Source organism: Apodemus sylvaticus, chromosome 20 (genome assembly GCF_947179515.1).
Source record: "Apodemus sylvaticus chromosome 20, mApoSyl1.1, whole genome shotgun sequence".
Lineage (NCBI taxonomy): Eukaryota > Metazoa > Chordata > Mammalia > Rodentia > Muridae > Apodemus > Apodemus sylvaticus.
Window position 1 is genome coordinate 1592361 of NC_067491.1, and position 19234 is coordinate 1611594.

The window sequence follows — 19234 nt, forward strand, 5'->3', positions numbered from 1 at the left end:
AAACGGCCTTAGCTTGTGGCCACATTATTCCTGACACTCCACATATTCCTGGTGGTCACAGGGTCCGGCTTGCCCTGACTGATGCAGCCTGGATTCCTGGTCCCCACCTCCACAAATGACCAGTGGCTGATGGCGGGGTACAACTCGGCTGACCCTCAATCCTTGGCTCCAGCGTGTGGGGACCTGGCACACTGTCCAGTCAGTGGGGAACTGAGAAACACCTTCTGGGGTTGGACAGCAGTTGCAGAAGAAGGTCCTGGAAAGACCTCCCGCTAGAGCCCATGTTAGAAGACGAGACTCCAGAGGGACAGAGTAGCTCGCTTTATTAAAGATATGAACAGGGATCAGAAGCCAGGCTGGGTGTGTCTCCCCTCCAGGGTCTGCATGTACAGAAGTGTAACACTGTAGAACTGGGCGGAGACGGTACAGCACGGCAGCAGAGGACACACTGACCAGGTGTGAACAAGGGGATGACATTGGCCAGGGGTAGTGCGACAGACAGACACACACAGTGAGGTAACTGGTGGGCATGACGCCCTGGTCAAGCACCCAGTGGTTAGTCTCCGGTAGACCACTCAGGGCGCTAGCAGCCTGGCGGATAGCAGGACCCCCCCCCCCATTCTGTCTCTAAGGACACACCAGCTCTTACCTACCCTGGACTGGATGTCACACGGCGCCTCATGTGCCCCTACTGTGTGAGAAGGGCAAACACCGCTGCTGTGCCCAAGGCTGACAGGACGGGAGGTGGTGGCCCGGGGGAAAGACGGCCCTTGCATGCCGGTGCCACAGCCCAGACGTCTCTGCTGCTCCACTCTGAGTCCCACCCATGGCCCACATGGAGAAACCAAGGCACGGCGCAGCATGTGTACCACCTGAGCCTCCACAGTGCACGGTGCACAGGCTTGGTCTACAACCCCAGCTGCAAATCTGTCTGTCACCTGTCCCCAGCTCGGGGTCCTCCCAGGATGCGTCTTAGGTGTGAGAGGGCCTCCAGAGCCACCTTGCTCTGTTCTGTAAAGGTCCCCTCCCTACCAGTCACCCGCAGGCCAGTAGCCCTGGCTGGCAGGCAAGGTCCTGGCATTGAGCAATCGGTGTGTGGCGTTTCTGCTGTGACACTGTGGCCCAACAGTTAGGGCCAGAGCCCCAGACAAGGAAGCATTAGGCATTGCTTGGACTGTGGGCTTTCAAAGCGCTGGATGGGTGTCGAGACAGGTGCAGCCCGCACACTGTGTCCCCCAGGCATCAGCCTGCCCCTGTGAGGCAGAAGGATTGTGTCTATCCGGACCCATGGAGAGGGGTAACAAAGTTCCTCCCAGGGCCGCCCGCCCGCCCGCCTCTGTCTTCAAAGCCACTTCCCTCATCTCAGAAGAGGAACTTGAGTCCAGCTCAAGGGACAAATCCCTTCTCTGGGAACAGCTTGTGGCCATGGCTATAGGGCCCCTGACAAAGAGCAGCCCGGGGTCCCACGATAGAGAGGTGGTTGGCTCTCTGGAAAGACTGAGCTGAGCCCTCACTCTGCAGGGTCCCTGTGATGGACACACAGAGCCACGACCCTGAAGGCTTGGCTTCCTTACATCTGGATTCCACTCTCCACCTGGATCCCTGCCCCCTAGTGGCTCCAGTTTCCCCCGCACTGTCACCAAGTCCCCTTTTTGTTTCCAGGCTGTGGCTGAGGCCTGAGGATCCGATCTGGTTTTGACACCTGCATCGTAGGACAGGCAGGACCTGGAAGGGCCAGGCTCCCTTCAGGGATGCTGGCTGACTCCTTGGGCCCCCCAGAGCCTAACCAGCTTGTCCTTGGAATTAGAGTCCCTCCTGTCAGTAAAGGGACATGGTGTGAGCTGATCCACAGCTTTGCTCGCCCCTGGCTGCCGGATGAGTAGCTTGTCTACAGTCCTCACCCCGCACTCCCTGGCTGTGTCAGAGTCCTCATTAACCAATTACCTCGGCACTAATTACAGGCTTCCACAGTGCACGGCTGCGGCAGCCCCAGCTGCCAAGCAGAGGCTCACTGCCCCACCTCCCAGCCCGTCGCCCCCGGACAGGCGAGCTCAGCCTCTCCCTAGAAGCCATGTCCACCCTCCCGCTGGGTGCAGCTCAGGGCAGGCCCTGTGTCCTGCATGGGCCCACAGCTAGTGTCCCTCAGAGGTTGGCTGTCCACCCCTTCCCAGGCCGACCTCAGAAAATGGGTCTGTGTGTGCCCTGCGGCCAGTCTATAGCTGATTCCATGGAGCCCCTGGCGTAGAAGCAAAGGCCGGCCCTAAGGTGCAGAGACGCAAGCTGGACAGCGGCTCTGAGGGCATAGATGTGCCTAGGAGAGCAGGCCCATAGTGCAGCCAGCCTGGGCCTCAGGGTGAGGAGAAGAAGTTCCAGATTCAGGCCTAGGCCCACTACTCCAGGAGGCTGGCTGCAGAGGAGACAGGGGCTTTCTCCACCGCCGAGTCCCTGGCCATGGTGGTCACTGCCATAGGGCTGGGCACATAGTTGAAGGGGGGAACCCGTGCAGCCCTGCTGGGGGAGCCGTGCCTGCTGGTGGGAAACCCCCCCATGACAGCACTCAGACCCTCATGGGTGAAGGGCGCCGAGGCAGGAAGCTTGGTGAGTACTGGTCCATCCACATCGCTGCCTAGTGGAGCCACAGGGCCGCCGGCCGGGGCCTGTGGGGGATCCCTGCTCTCCAGGCTGGGTGATGTACTGGAGTTGGTCTTAGAGGTGGCCACTTCCTCTGTCTGGACCACCGCGTCGCTGGTCTTGCGTTGTGGAGTTTCAGCAGGGCTGTCTTCGGGTGATGGGCCCCTGAGAGGCAGGGCGGTGGCAGGCAGCGTGCTGCGCAGGATGTGAGGGACGTCTTCATCTCTGATTCGACGCCAGGTGGTGCCCGGCGCAGCGACCCTGGGTAGTGGCCTGGCCTCGCCCTCGCTTCCGCGGCGAGTAGCATTGGCCTGGGCGGTGGGCACAGAGGCAGCACTGTCGGGCCTGCGGGACACGCTGATATGTGGCAGGGATGCATACCGCTTGACTGTCTCGGGCTGCCCGGGTGTCGACCGAACCGGCAGGCGCGAGGGGCTCTCTGAGCTGGTGCGTCTGGGCGCACGTGGGGTAAGACCTGGCTTGGCCTGTGGGGACCTCTGTGCTGCCAGGGGCTGCTGTGGGGACACCCGTAGCTCATCACAACGAGAGGAACAGAGAAAAACAGCAGGGAGTGCAGGCCGTCCTCGGGGCGAAGCGGCCTGGGAGGTGGAGGCCGTGGAGTCCGCAGAGGACAGCTCTGATCTGCGGCGACGCAGGCCTGGGGATTCCTTGATGAAAGTCAGCTGCCTTCTGAAACCTGAGCGGTCTGAGGACTCACTGCCACTGGAGCGGGCTGAGGCCACACGCACCAGGCCCAGGCGGCTGCCCCGTGCCCCAGGAGCCCCCTCAGCCCCAGCTCGGCCCCTGGAGCCAGGCTCTGGGGATGGCCTGGCCAGTGGAGGTGGCACTCGCCTGGCTGGCCTTTGCATGAATGGGATCCGCACAGGTGACTTCTGGGTCTTGTGCTGCTTAGCCAGAAGGGCCCGGGCTGGTGACTTGGGCACCGGGGACCCCCCAGGGCCAGGCAGAGGCCCTCCTGTTGGCGTGGCCAGAGGGGACCGCCTGGGCTGGGGCTGGGATGCTGGGGAGGTCTGTGAAGAGCTTGAGGATGGGGTCTTGGCGAAGCGGGCAGGAGGAGTAGCGCTCCTGGGCGGGCGGCTCAAGGCTGCCAGCTCAGAGATCTTGCCCGGTCGGTGGAGGCTCCGGGAGCGTTGTTGCTCAGGGCTGGGGGCTTTGGTGGCACTTTCTGGCTGAGTGGTGCCAGATCTCCCAGTCTTCTTAGGTGTGGTACAAGGTCCAGAAACACCTTTGGACTGAGCCCGGGAGGCTGGGCTGGCCGAATAGATCACTGTCCGTCCCCGGAGCATGGCCGACTCCCCTGCCCTCATTTTCTGGGTACCCTTTGCCTTCTCAGGGCCATTAGGAGACCGGGGACTCCCACTAATCTTAGTGGAAGTTGTGCCCCGTTTCTCAGGACGCCAGGTACCCCCAGCCTCCAACGCCGCAGGCTTTGGCCCTTTCCTGAGCTTGGCGGGCTGGCGAGTGGAGCTTGCTGACAGCCCGGACACCAAGGACAGGAGGGAGTCCGACTCAGAAGAAGCTTCCAGGCTGGCTTTGGCCGCAGCTTGATGCAGCCACGTGACAATGGAGTTCGCGCCCTCTTGGATAGCCTGCCACTCCACGCTGTCTAGGTCAGAGGCTGGATCGCAGCCAGGCACCTCCTCCTGGCATTTCTGTGGCATCTCAGCGGGCCTTACGTCTGACCTCACAGCTCTGGGCTTGCGACGCCGCGAGCCAGGTACCTGTGGGCGGCGCCTGGGCATGGCTAAGCTGATACACTTCTGCAGAAGTTCCTCTTCTGCCCTCGGGCTAGGGGAGCTGTCCTGTTTACTGCCCTGTTCCTGGCCTCGAGGATGGATGGCCGGCTGTTCAGAGGCCTCAGGCTCACTGAGGGAACTGGCCGAGGAAGTCAGGGAGTAGCAGGGCGGGGTCTCATCCACAATCAGTCTAGGCTGGGCCCTCACAGGGAGTGCGGCAGGCTGCGACGCCCTGGATGGGGTCTCCTTCCTGCCTGCGGGTTTCTCGCGCTTAAGAGCCCGCGGGATGGCAGATGCCCGCCGAGGCAGTGGTGCTGTGGCTGGCGGCTCCTCGTCAGAGTCATAGAAGCAGTACACAGCTTCCTCTGTGGGTGTGGTGAGGCACAGCGACTGCAGGGCACCGTCTCCACGGCTCCGGGTCTGGCACGAGCCATCCCTGTTGGACCGAGCACTCTGGGGCCGGCTAAGGGGTAGTTCCAATCCTGCCCGGTTCCTACTGGGCCCCCGGGTGTGCTCCGTGTTCTTGCCAGTGCCTGCTGCCTTGGGCCGGTGCCCACGGGTCTGCCTGGCAGGGGCAGCTCGGCCTGTAGGTTTCTGCCTGGCCCCAGGTCCGGCCGGTTTGTCCCTGGAGGGTCCTTGTAAGGTCTCATCACTGAGTGAGGCTGCACTGGAAAAGTTGACGGGTGTGCCTTCTGCAGAGTCTGTGCCCGAGTCATCTCCCTGAGCCGGGGCGGGCACCAACATGTACACGGGGACCGGCATGGCGCGGCGGCCAGGCACCAAGGCCGAGGCCACCTTGCGGAGCCGGGCGGGCATGGCCGCCCCCAGACATTCACGCAATGCCTCCAGTTCTTTATCAGCCGCTGACCGAGCCCTAGAACCAGCTGGTGCTGGACCATCCGGGCGGCTGGCAGCCTCGTCCCTCCGACGGTGCCCACCACCACCCACCGCCCGTTCCGGACAGGCTGGCGGCCTCAGACGCAGCTCCACATCCTGCTGAACGTACAGCTCATGCAGGGCCAGCGCACTGAGGCTGGAGGCGCAAGAGAAATTCTCGTCTGGCTTCTCCACTGTGAAGCGCACGCTGCCTGCATCCAGCTCCGAGGGCGGCTGGCATCTTTCCCTGCAGTCTGCAATGTCCAGGAAGCGCTTCACGTAGCTTTCCCACTGCAGGCTGAACTGGCTGGTCTCAGGCTGTCCGGGAGGTGCTGGTGGCGTCTTGCTTCGGCTTGGCGGCATTGTCTGCCCAGGGCTGTCTGGCAGCTCGCTGGGACTCACTGTGCCACTGCCCAGCCCACTGCACGGGTCACTGGGGATGGAGCTGGCAATGGAGCGGCTCTCGAAGCTGCCCAGGGAGCTCACAGAACTACAGCGGCTCAGGACTAAGGGCGTCTCCTGGACGCAGTTCTCAGATGAGCTGGATGGTGTTGCATCCTCCACCCCGAGACCTCGACTGCGCCCCCGCTGCGGAGCTGGGATGGACACGGGAAGAGAGGTGGACCCGGATGCTCGCCACGCCCTGCCCAGTTCAGCCTCAGCAGGACCAGCCTCCTCAAGCCCCTCCAGGGAGGAATCGCTGTCGTCAAGGTTCTCCACCTGGCTGGGGGCAGCATGGCCCGTGGAAGACAGAGAGGACAGAGAACTGCACCTGGAGAGGGACATCGGCCCATCCTGCGCCACCAGCTTCTGCAGCACCTTGCTAGCCACGGGCAGTGGAGAGGCCACCAGTTTCTCAGGGACTTTGTTCAGGCTATCTGCAGGTACCCATGCCTGTTTCCGAGTCCCGGGGGAGGTTCCCGGCCCAGCAAGGGGTCTGACACAGGCCCCAGAGGCGGCCCCATCGAGCAGTGGAACGTGCCGATAGGTCGGGGATAACTTGATTGTGCGCACTCGGGCATCGGTGGCTGCTGTGTCCCGGGCAGGAAGCTCAGCCCGGCTGGGAAGGTCCAGGTCCAGTCGGCTGGGCCGAGTCTGTCCACGCACAGGGTCATCACGGCGCTCGGCCAGCGCAGCCAATGGGCAAGGCGTCATGTGTTCCCGGGTACAGTAGCCGTCGCTAGTGCTACCACTGTTGAGACTGTCATTAGAAAGGCTGGTGTGGGCCGCCTTGAGCCTCAGCAGAGGGTGCGCCCGGCTGCCAGCCTCACGCCGCCCACCCTCGGTGCCCCGGCACGGAGAGCAGGACTGCGCACGGCCCTCCCTTGGCGCCTCCTGCCCAGGGTCCCCTGAGCTGAGACTGAAGCTGTCCTCTGATGAGGTGTGCAGGGCAGAGATGTCCTCCACTAATCTGTCGATCCGAGCCACGGCCAGTGCCAGCTTGGCCTTGGCCTTGGCGGCCACAGCTGCCTCCCCACCAGACTCCTTCTCAGGTTCTAGGCCACCCTGGCGGGCAGGTGGGGTGCGGGCCAGTGCCTGGCCCTGAAGGAAGGGACCGCCGAGGAACATAGACATCACTGCCGGGCTGGCGGGCTCAGCTGTGGTGGCCGCAGCAGCCAGGGACGGGGCGTCATCATCGTCAAAGCAGCCAGAATCAGAGGCATAATCCTGCACCAGCCCGTCCAGGTGGCGGAGGGATGGCAGGGGCTTCTTCGAAGTGGTCTCTGCCTCAGGCAGACCCTGCTTCTCTAAGTGACCGAGCGCATGCACCAGGTGCCGAGTGTCCAACTCGGCTTCCAGGGCCCTCTGCTTGCGGACGTACAGACTGGGCACGCAGGTGCCCGGGGAGACAGCCATGGCTGAGGCCTGATACTTGGCAGGTCGGTGGGCCAGCAGGTTCCGCAGAGCGGCAGCGCTACCCATGGCGATCATCTTGTGTTTGGAGTGGACGAGGTTGCGTAGCATGCCCACTGCCCCCAGGTCCCACAACAGTTCCTGGTCGCGGGGGCTGCGGGCAGACAGGTTCCAGAGGGTGCCGCAGGCGTTGCTCACGATGGTCAAGCTGTGGGACGTGAGGTGCTGCAGCAGCGTCTGTAGGCAGTTGTGGTCACGGAGCACCTGCCTGGGGGAACCCAGAGTAAAGGAAGGAGGGCTTTACCCCAGCCCTGCGGTGCCCACCCCTGGCCGGCCACCCATACCCGCAACTCTGCTACACCCACCTATAACTTGCTGAGCTCTTAGCCACATAAATCAGGTCCACCTCCTTGGCTTGCCCCGCCCCACCCCGCCCATACCCACCTGTCAGTCCTGTGCTCAGCCACGCCCACCTCCTCTTTGTCCCCCACTGGCTGAGCTACCCCAGCTTGCTAGCAAGGCTTAGCCACGCCCCTGCTTGCTCCGCCCACCACACCAGAACCACTAGACCAGGCAGATAAACATGTCCATCCTTTAGGTTTGACTTTGAGAAAAAAATGAAATAGCTCTACCATGAGCTTTCCCCGCCCGCACTGCATGACTGCCGCGGTTGTTTGGTTTTTGGGTTGTTCTGAGAAAGCAGAGGCTAACTTTAAACTCTGTAAGTAGTTGAAGGTGGCTTTCCTATGAAAGGCTTATGTGTGTGTCCTGTACCTAGATATCTGGGTTATGCATGTAGTTTGTTTTTAAGACTTTTTGATTTTTGTTTTTCAAGACAGGGTTTCTCTGTGTAGCCTTGGCTGTCCTGGAACTCACTCTGTAGACCAGGCTGGCCTCAAACTCAGAAATCTGCCTGCCTCTGCCTCCCAAGTGCTGGGATTACAGGTGTGCACCACCACCACCCGGCTTGTTCATTTGGTTTTAAGACTTAATTTTAAAATTCTTTTAAAAAGATTTGTTTATTTATTTTATGTATACAAGTACCCTGTCTTCAGACACCCCAGAAGAGGGCATCAGATCCCATTACAGATGCTTGTGAGCCACCATGTAGCTGCTGGGATTTTGTTTTTTGTTTTTTTTTTTCCCCAACTGGGATTAAAGGCGTGTGCCACCACCGCCCGGCTCAACTCCTGCGAGTTGAAACTGGAGTTAAGGGTCATTGTGTGTCACCATGTAGTGCCGGCAACCAAACCCAGTACTCTGCAAGCGCAGCCGCCGCTGCCCCACCATCTCCCAGTCCCCGCCTCTGTGACTTGGACTGATCGTGACGGGAGCTGACCTGTAGTCCTCTCGGGTGGCAATGAGGCTTGACACATTTCTCAGGATCCCACCGCCGCTCTCGATGACCGCCAGGGAGTTCCCCTGGCAACGGTATGTGAGGGTGCTCACCAGGAAACCCAGTGCGCCATCCACCTGGCAGATGGCCGCCTTGTTCTCTGTGCTGTGTGCTGACAGGTTCCACAGAGCACTGAGCACACTCTTTAGGGTGGACTCCTGGGGTGGGAGGGAAGGGTGGTCAGCATGAGGGGTGTAGCCACTCATGGGCCCGCCACTACACACTACAGCCAAAAGGTTTTCCACAGAATTAACAGCCCAGCCTAGTGGTGAAGTCCTGTCACTGTGAACTCAGTAGCCCGAGGCAGGAGGATTACAAATTCTAGGCCAGCCTGGAATATCTGCAATATGAATAATATGCAAAAAAAAATGCTGGTAAGGTAGCTCTAGATTAGAGTCCCTGCTTAGAATCGTCCAGGGAGGTCGGGGGCATGGTCAGGGGTGGAGCCCTGCTTAGAATCACCCAGTGAGGGATGGGGGCGTGGTTAGAGGTGGGGCTAGAATCGTCCAGTGAGTGGCTGGGAACGTGGGGGTGGGGCCTCTGCCTAGAATCATCCAGTGGAGGGGCTGGGGCGTGGTCAGGGGTGGAGTCCTGCTTAGAATCACCCAGTGAGGGGCTGGGTGCGTGTGGCTCAGCAGTGAGGATTCTGCGGACTTCAGTACATTTTTCCTCTGCGCAGAGTGGTATGGAGGGTTGAAGGTTTCAGAGCTGTAGGCTCGGAGCCCCAGGCTCATTCATCCAGTTTACCTTGGTTTCCTCAGAGACGGTGCCATTGCCTGCCCCCGTGTCTCTTCGCACTCTGAACCTCTGGCGGCGCCCTCTGACCTCCCCAGCCCCAGGTTGCCCACGCTCACCTTGGAGGCCCGCAGCACACACTCCATCAAGGCGGTCATGCTGCCAACCTCCCTCAGCACCTTCTTGCTGTTGATGTCTGCCCTCCACGACAGGTTACGCAGAATACTGGAAACAACCTGGCCAGGGCGGGAGGGGCAGCATCAGTGGACCCAGAGCCCAGGTTCCAAAGGCGGCATCTCCTCCCACTGGAGCCTGCCTCTGCCCCGCCCCACCCCGCCCCGCCCCGCCCCACGCACCTGGTGCAGCTCTTCACTCTCAGACGCAAGCTGGGCCACGATGGCTTCCATGCAGCCTCGGCGCGCACAGAGTGTGGCCTGTTGGGATTGACATTGCACAGCTGAGGTCACAGCGGTAAGAACAGGAAACTCTCCAACCCTTCCTCTCCCTTCACCCGACTGGCCAGCTAAGGAAAGTGAGCCTCAGACATATGGACACATCTGGACTCTGCCAGCGCAGAGGTCACAAATCTTCAGACCTTGGGGGTCAGAGGGCCGTTGTGAATGTGATCCCAGCAGAAACCCTTCCCAGCTCCTGCCCTCCTTGGACCACACCGTCTGCCTGCTCTCCCCAGCTGCATACTGGGAATGACTGTCCCCACCTCTCGGGACCTATCCAGTCTGGGGTTAGGTGGGGAACGCCTCAAGATGGTACCTGACCGTTGCCCATCCTCCTCCCACCCCAGGAACCTTGTTGGCAACGTCTCCAAAGGTGAGGTTGGTGAGGGTCATGCCGGCGTAGCGGCGCAGGGCAAGGTTGAGTGGGTCCCGGGTCATCTTGTGCATCTCATAATCCACCTGCAGTAGCTCTGCCACAGCCTGCAGCCCCCCTGTAGGTGTGGGGAGGGAAGCTGGGTGTCATGGAAGGACTGAGGCCAGCCAGATGGGCGGGTCCCCCCATCCTGTACACACCTACCTCCCCAGTTCTTTCATGGCCCCCATACCACGGCCCCGCCCATTCTCTGGCTACGGCTCAGGAGAGGACCCTGGAGGCGACACTCACCTAGCTCATTCATAGCCCGGCGGTATTCCTCATCAAACGACAGCTTCATCACCGCACAGGTAGCCTGGCAGATCTGCGGCTCAATGGGGACAGGGGCTGTGGGCAGGCGTGAGGTCAGAGCCCACTCCAGGAGTGACACCCACGCTCCCTTGCCTCTCCCCACGCTGTACTGCTTCAGAATCTGTGGTATGTCACGACACTCCCTCACTAGAGGCCTCCTACACAAACGCCTCACGGCAGCGGAGCGAGCTGTGGCTGCTGGCCTGCCTCCATAGGAGGGACAGGTCAAAGAAACCCACTGCTGTTCTGGCGGCACAGGCCTGGGACCTCACAGGGCCTAGGTTACAAGGCAGGTTCAAGGCCAGCCTGGATAAATTAGTGAGACCAAAAGAAGAAAAGGAGAACTGATGGCCTGCATCAACAATACAGCCTCTATCTAGAATCCCCCAGTGAGAGGCTGGGGGTGTGGTCGGGGTGGAGCCCCTGCCTTGAATTCCCCAGTGAAGAGCTGGAGGCGTGGTCAGGATGGAGCCCCTCCCTAGAACAACACGGTGAGAGGCTAGGGGCGTGGTCAGAGGTGGGGGTCACTCATAGGATCTGCAAGCAAGGTTTTGAGGGTGTGGTCAGAAGTAAAGTGATTCTCGTTCATTCCTTTGCCACACTGTCTTAAGGTCCCTTGGCTTCGCCAGGCAGTGGTGGCGCAAGCCTGAATCCCAGCACTCTGGGAGGCAGAGGCAGGTGAAAACCCAAATCAAAAAAAAAAAAAAAAAAAAAAAAGTCCCTTGGCTTCAGCCAGAAACACTAAGAAGGTGCAAGGCTTTGTTGGTTCCCTGTCCCAAGCCTAACAGACCCTGTGGATGCGGCATACTCACTGTCTCCTGTACCACTTTCTGTCCCGCTGTCCCGCGCCTGAAGCCAGTCCCAGCAGGTCTCGCAGTAGGCTCGGATCTGCTCCAGCACGTGTAGCACACGCATCTCCTTGCGTGCCAGGCCCTGATCCGGCTGGGAGAAAACGATGTTGTGCAGGGCTGCATTGGCGCGCATGCGTGCATCTTTGGCACCAGGCGCTCCGGGAGTTCCTGCGCGCCCCACAGACCCAGCTTCAGTGCCATGAAGGATCTGGAGCAGCAGTGGCAGACAGCCCGAGCGGCGCATGGCTACGCAGCTCTCTGGCGAGCTGGACATGGCCAGCAGTGTGCGCGCAGTATCTTCCTGGTCGCGCGTTGCCAGCATAGATAGAAGCCAGAACACCACCTCCACCTGCAGGGGAACACGGGGATGACTGCAGGCTCGCAATGGGAACTGTGCTCCACCACCTGTAGTGGGGAATTCTCCTTCAGAAGGTGGCTTGTGGACCGGTAAGATGGCTCAGTAGGCAATGAAAGGCTCTTGCTACCGAATCTGACCACCTGAGTTGTATTCCCAGGGCCCGAATAATGGAAGGAGAGAAAAGGCTTGCAAGTTGCCCTCTGACCGCCACACCTACACCAAAGCATGACCCAGCCCCGCTGGGCACCCGCACTAAGTGGGCCACTTTAATCCCAGCACTCAGGAGGCAGAGGCAGGTAGATCTCTTGAGTTTGATACCAGCCTGGCATACAGGGCAAGTTACAGGGCTACACAGTGGAACTTTGTCTCAGAAAAACAAAGACCTCTCACTTCACAAGGAGCCTCAGTCCAGAGCGGCTTTCTAGCAATGGGGACCCCCAGCCCACGCCACTGGCGGCTGTCCGTCGTCAGATCTTCCCTTCTTACCTTGCTGTTGCCAGGCTGAGGGGTGCCATCCTCAGGTTGCGTGGGGACCTCTCCCTCCTGCTCCTCCTCCACTGCCACAGGCTTCACCGCCAGCAGAGCCTGCAGGAAGAGCATAAGCCTGGTTCAGGCTGCGCCACACACAGGCTGCGGCCCAGAATCGGGGAATACCGTTGAGTTGACAGGCATCTGCCATCATCCCCTTCGGGCCTCGCTCTGCTTGTCTTGGTACCTGGGGCTCCGTCTGCTGCACCCGGTCCTGGGCTTCCAACAGCTCCTTGTCAATCTGCTCCAGGCGCGAAGCCCGGATCTAGAGAACAGAGAACCCAAAGTAAACTCATTAGGCGGACCGCGCCTGACTGACCCCGCCTCCTTCCAACTGTGACTCCGCCCATATCTGACTCCGCCTCTTAATTCTCCGCCCTGCCGCGGACTCCTCCCACTTAGCACGCCCCCCACTCCCCGAAGCTCGGTGTGCAAGCCCTGCACCTGCGCACGCTGCACCATCTCGTCCGAGGTACCGAAGCGCTCCTCCATCAGCGAGCGGATGTGCTGGGCCTCGAACTCCAGCTGCTGCCGAATCAGATCCATCTGCATCGAAAACTGCTGGGAAGGGGCACGAGCTGCGGTGAGGTGCGTTCTGACCGGGACCCCTTACCACCGCCAAACCCCTGCACCCTCCTTCGCTGCATCCCGGGAACTCACCGTGTCCACGTGCGGCAGCTCATCCAAGCGCTTGGACAGGCCCTGGAGCTGGGAGTAGTACCACAGCTTCTCCTTCTCCTCTTTCTCTATCTCGCTAAGCAGGAAGCATCTGGGGGAGGAGATGCACGGGGCCTCCTTATGGGTGGCATTCTTAGGGACACCACCCCCCGCACTGCCAGCTCTAAGGTGGGCATTGAAAGGAACTGAGTGGGTGAAGAAAAGCTGATTAGAAAGAGAAAAAAGCAAACAAAACACAATCCTTTGGGAGGCTGACCACAAGGTGTAACTCTGTCCCAAACAAGGCTTTAGAGAGACGGCTTATCAGGTAAAGAAACTCGTGGCCAAGTGTGACGACCCAAGCTCCATCTTCAGAACCCACCCACGTGGTGGGAAGAGAGGAAGGAACTCGTGCTGGTCGCCCTGTCACCTACATGCTCGGTGGACCACCTACAAATAAATATAAGTGCTAATAAATGTAATTGGAAAAACTTACAAGCAGCAAACTACATCCTAGCAGGTCAGAGATCTTGACCAGCCTTGGCTACTTGGCAAAGTTGAGGGCTACTTGAAAGCCTTGACTCAAAAAAGAGGGGGAGGGGCTGGAGAGATGGCTCAGCGGTTGAGAGCACTGACTACCCTTCTGGAGGTCCTGAGTTCAATTCCCAGCAACCACATGGTGGCTCACAACCATCTGTAAAATGAGATCTGATGCCCTCTTCTGGTGTCAGCAATGTACTTATATACATAAAATAAATACATCTTTAAAAAGAAAAGAAAAAGATAAAATAGCGGGGCGCACACCTTTAGTCCCAGCACTCAGGAGACTGAGGCTGAGGCAGGCAGATCTCTGAGTTCAAGGCCATCTTGGTCTACAGGACAGCCAGAGCTATGCAAACCCTATCTCGAAAAATAAACAACCAGATAAAAAGGAAAGAACAGGGCATCCTAGGAAGGTCCCAGAACCTTCCTAGGCTGGCCTCGAACTCAGAAATCTGCCTGCCTCTGCCTCCCAGAGTGCTGGGATTACAGGCATGCGCCACCACCGCCCAGCGGGCGAAGGTACTTGTTGGCAACCTAAGAACCCTGAGTCTGACCCCGGGATTTCCTGGTGTTCTCTGACTTCCACGTGCTTGCTATAGTATCTCCAAAGAAATAAATGTGGTTGGGGAGCCAGAAATAAAACAAAAATACCCACCAACAAAATTCTATTCCCATTTTACAGAGCATTAAACTGAGAAGTCGCGCCGCAGAGCAGACTCCAGCTGTTTGTCTAGTGACCTCGTGCAGCCCAGAGGGGCTGAGCTGGGTTGCCCACTCCGGCGCTGTCCCCTCCACTGGCCCTGGGCCCAGAAATTTTGGGCTTCTGTCCTTCCATCAACAAAGGCCTCCTTGAGGATCTCTGGCATTAGGCCTGTTTCTGAGCCCTGACTTCGGATGCGGCTCTGTCCCTAGAGACGCCTGTGTGTCTCGCTCGGACCCTGGGGTGGGGGTGGAGGCTCTTCTCCCAGGAGCCTTTTTCCCCTTGGGAGGAATGTACTCATATTCTCTGTCCACCAGTTGGGGTCAGCCAGACAGGGATAGAGGGGAGAATGAGAGTGAAAGAGCCGGGGGTGGGCGTGGCTGCTGGGGGCGGGGCCACCGACAGCGACCCAATCCGAGGGCAGAGGTTCCTGGGGCGGGTCCTTTCCCACGCCCTCTCACCTCTCCTGGTCTAGTTCTTCCAGCAGGCGGATGGTGGCCCGGCTCAGCTCTCCGAAGCTGTCTTTGGATGGTCCGGAGCCGTGCACTGGGCTTCCTTCCGGAGTCCGGGCGGCAGGCTCCGGGCCCAGGGCCGGGGAATGGAACTTGAGGTTGTAGAGGCTGCTGATGTCAGTCTGAAGAGCTGGGGGGCGGGAGGCACGGGTGAGGGTCGAGGGTCAGCGACCTGCTCTATCCCTGCTGGCCCCGGGGGTGGGGGCGGGGCGGCGATCTGGAAGTCACTCACCTTTCAGTCGCTCTAACACCTCAGTCTGCCCGGAGGACACCAACACTCTGGCCTCCTGCTCCAGCTTGCCCTGAAGGTGTTTCAGGACCTCCTGCGGGCGTGGTAGGAAATAAAAACCTGTGAGCGAGCGCCAGGCCAGGGCTGCCTGGACACACAGACATCTGTCACACGGCAGTCCACGTGCCTTGGGGACCCCTCCCAACACGTCGGTGCTTTCGGGTGTGTTCTTTGCCCTCCGTGCAGGCTCACCTTCATCCCAGAAGTCTCTGTCTCCAGCTTGGAGAGATGGCTCGAGTTATCCCTCAGCTCCTGTCGCAGGTGAGTGTTCTCAGCCTTCAGGGCCTCCACCTGGCGCACCAGCTGCTCGTACGAGGCGGAGGCCATGGAGCTGGTCATGGTCAACTCCCGCAGTGCCTGGGGCAAGGGGTCACAGAGTGGGTGCGGGACCCGACCGGCCCTCCCACCCGTCCTGGGTGTGTGCCCTCCAGGCAGGAATGGCTGTCTGGTGTGAGCCGGTTACCTGGGAGCCAGCATTTGAGACAGACATAGAGACAGGAGGGAAGACATAGAAGATGGGAGGGCGCCGATGGCTGTTCGATGTGTACAAGGCTAACTGAGGGGTGGACAGACATAAAGACTCCCAGACACCTGTGCTGGCAGCCAGAGGGACACACTGACATCTGTCATCCTGGCAGTCTAAGTCAGCAGGGCCACCTGGAGGCCACCAGGCTCACAGACTGACACAGGAGATGCTGACGACAGACAGACAGACAGACAGGACTGAACCCCCGCCTAAGCACAGATTCCCCAGGCTGGCAGACACACTGGGAAGGAGGGGTCACTGACTGACCCAGAACACCATCAAGACCGAGGAGCCCTGGTTACGAGAGCTATAGGCAGGAGGCAGGGAGGGCGGAGAAGACCCAGACTCACCACAGCCGTCCCAGGAGTTTGTGTCCTGGGCAGGGACCCCCTGTGGTCCCACATCCCCTGATTCATGCAAGGATCCCCAGGAGCTGTGTCCCCGGCTCAGCAGCCTGCTGCCCGGACACCATGCCTCCCTCAGCTCCGTCACAGTTCCATTCTTTGTGCGTCCGCCCGTCTCTTCTCTCTCTTATGTCCAGCCTCCTCCCTCTGTCCCGCTGGCCAGAACCTTTTCCCTCAGATTGGCTCTCCCTCCACAGCTATCCTGAAACCCCACGGTCCTTCGGACCACAACCGGTCCCCCTTCTGTCTTTGTTCCCTTCCAAGCATGGGAGCCCCCTCCCTCCGCCTTTGTCTGGGGCCCACCAATAGCGTCTCTCTCGCCCTATCAGCTGCTCCCTCCTCCTCGGAGCATCCTCTCCTCCACAGCCTTGAGGCTTCATCCCAAACCAACCACACCCCCACCCTGCTCAGGTGACACCCGCTCCTTCCCCCCCCCCACACACACATAATCTAATGCTCGGGGTTGTTTTGTTTTGTTTTTTGTTTTGTTCTTCCTCCTCTGGGAAGCCCCTGCCCACCCTGATGTCACCCAGGACATGGGAGGAGGGAACAAGTGAATCCCAGGGCCTCAGCCCCTCATCCCCCCCCCCAGGGGACCTGCTGTGGGCCTAGCTATGCCTTCTGCTCTCTTCCTACAATAGCTGTTCCCCCCAAAAAGAGAAGCTGGGGTCCAGGGCTGAGGGGGGAGAGCAGAGGGAGGAAGGAAGACAATCAGAGCCCAGACCCTGGACGCAGCTCAGGTGTCAGCCGGGCAGTGGCGCTCACCTGTCAGTAGTGCGGCACTTCGGAGGTAGAGGCAGGAGGGTCAAGGGTTCATGGCTAGCCTGAGCTACACATGGCTCTGTCTCAAAAGAGCAAAAATTAAAACAAACAAGACAGACCTGTCCTCTCTCCACACATGTCTGTATCTACCTGGAGGGCGGGGGAAATCCAAGGGAGACCTGCTCAGGCCAGTCTTTGGGCAGGATGCTAATCCTATCCAAACCAAATTCGGGGTGTCCAGTGAGGACCGAGGCACATATCTAACCTAGCCTGGTTGGAGCTGAAGTCACCCACACCACACCCAGCCAGGAGAGACAGCTGAGGCACAGACACTCGTCCCCACACGCCAACCAACCTGTGCGGACCAGTTCTCAGCCCACACTTGATACCCTTCCTCCATGTTGCTTGTTGTCCGGACTTCGGGGCTACCTGTGCGTTCAAATCTGCTCCACACACACACCCAGGCCTCTGCACCCCTCTCACCAAGCCACGCCTCCAGCCTCTTGCCTGCATTGTACTGAAGTCACACTCCCCTCCAGAGGGAGCCCCGAGGAGTCCATCCTTGGCTCCCATGCCCTCGGGGTAAGCCCTGCCCCCCACGGGCACACTCGGATTCCCTGGGGACAGAGACGTACTTGTCCTCAGGTTCACGGGGCTCCTTTGACTCCCGTAGCCCCACAACCTACATCTTCCCACAGAAAGCGCCACCCCTGCCTCCAGCCCCAAGCCTCCATCAAGAAGCCACCTTGGCAGATGACAGGGAAACAATAACAGGGACGAGGGTCTACTGAGCGATTCAGAGCAGGGAGGCACAGCACCCAGAGGGGCTCATCTCTGACTTCCTGCCAGCTCATTCCCTCTACAGAGAGGAAAAGACGCACGCAGCAATTCCCCGGGGGTGCACCGCAGCCTCCTCATGCATTATCTCCCAAGGATCCGGTGCTGCGGGAACCGTGTGTGTGTGTGTGTGTGTGTGTGTGTGTGTGTGTGTGTGTGTGTGTATAGCAGCGACTCAGACGCCTGCCTGCTTGCCTCATCCGGACTCAGTTTCCCCTCAGTTCCTATTCTGCCTTTGAATCTGCACTGACAGGGCGCGGCAGGGCGCGCTCCTGCCCTCTGCCCGAGGGAAGACGCATGGCTTACTTGCGTCTGGGGTAGCTGTAAAGCCTTCTCCTTCCTCTTGGCTAGGCCTACAAGACAGACCTGGGTGTCTAGGTCTCCGGGGGTCTCGGCAGCACAGGCAGAGGGGGGTGTTCCAGAGGGACAAAGCCGGATCCCGGCCTGGCCAGGCGGCGCTGCCGCTCCAGCGCTGGGCGAGACCACTGCAAGAGAACAGGGGAGGATGCGGGATGCAGGAGCCTGGGCCAATGGAGGCGCGGGAAGACGAGCTGGTGCTATGGCGACAGCCAATAGCAACCCAGGGCAGGAACCCGTGCTGACCGTGAGGCATCGGGCCTTGTCTGAGGCTCAGGGGCTGATGGGGAAGGGGGGGCAGTGGTACTGGCAAACCCCTTACCAATGGGGGAGGGGGCGCCCCGAGAATGAAGACCCCAAGCAAAACATCAAACTGATAAATATTGCACCAAAGTCTTGGGGGAGGGGCCCACTCAATCCACCTGCCAGGTGTGGAAGTGTCAAGACAGGAGGGGCCGGGGACAAGCAAAGCCAAAAGTGCCCTGAGGTTCCGAGTAACCTGGGACGTGGAAGGTTGGGAGATGGGCAGGCACTCTGAGGAGACAGGCAACCCCTCCCCATCTTTTTCCAACCCTCTGACAGAGTGTCAGTACCAGGGCCTGCCATTACGTGTAACAGTTCCTCTCTGTCTCTCTGTCCCTGTTTCTATCTCCCCTTCAGTTTCTCTCCAGCTTCAGATCCATGAGGCCCAAAGGGTCCTCGAAGACCTGCAGAGCCTGGGGCTGGAGGGATGGCGCAGTGGTTAGCAGCGCACATTCCTTTCCCCTGGACACAAGTTTAGATCCCAACAGCCAGGCCTAGTGGCTCACAGCTGTGTGCGTGCACACACACACACACACACACACACACACACACAGGGGGGGGGGAAGGGGGAGGGCCCAGGATTACAGTTTCTAGGCAGTCCTATGACCGCCAGCCCCACTCACAGGACATAAAGGTTGTCAGTGCCGGGAGAGGGGGCTATTGTGGTATCTTTCCATCTGGGGGACCCAGAAAAATCATGGTGCTCCTGCTCCTCTGTGGTTGTGAAGGCATCACAGGCTGGTCAAGGGACCTCCTTACTCCGCAGTGTCTCCAGGCAGTAACCGCCTAGAGCAGCGGGGCACTGAAAGGCTTCCAGCCAAGGCACAGCTTGGCTGCAGCTGCAGTAACAGCAGCGTCCAGCTGACTGAAAGGCGCATCGCAAGTTGGACAGAGCTGCGCCTGCTGCTTCAGGAAGGAGGTGGGGAAGGCTGTTCTCCATGCACACTGAGGCTCTGGATTGCATGGAGTTTAGGATCAGCCTGCGCTAGGGTCAGACCCTATGTCAAACAAAAGTGGGGGGGGGGCAAGATATGGCGTGGCCCAGCAGTAGTCGGCCCCCACCGGGAGGGCGTGGCTCCTGGTGCAGGAGGAGTAGCCAGGGCACGGTGAGCAGCTGCACAGCATTGGACGGGGTGGGGGTAACGAGATTTAGCAGGGTAAACCCTCAAAACTGGGGAA

The 19234-nt window shown here is 59.8% G+C and overlaps 1 protein-coding gene across 1 annotated transcript; it reads right to left on the reverse strand.

Annotated features, from left to right (window-relative positions):
• Positions 1-310: 310 nt before the first annotated feature.
• On the reverse strand, positions 311-18358 carry Apc2 (APC regulator of WNT signaling pathway 2). The gene is made up of 16 exons (XM_052166000.1): positions 18346-18358; positions 17702-17880; positions 15059-15223; positions 14810-14954; positions 14527-14707; positions 12826-12934; positions 12610-12726; positions 12353-12430; positions 12124-12222; positions 11241-11628; positions 10369-10464; positions 10056-10195; positions 9606-9683; positions 9369-9485; positions 8458-8672; positions 311-7386 (listed from the first exon to the last, which is right to left on the reverse strand). The coding sequence occupies exons 1-16, from the start codon at positions 18356-18358 to the stop codon at positions 2391-2393; spliced, it is 7116 nt and encodes a 2371-aa protein (XP_052021960.1). The 3' UTR covers positions 311-2390.
• Between the last annotated feature and the right edge of the window lie 876 nt (positions 18359-19234).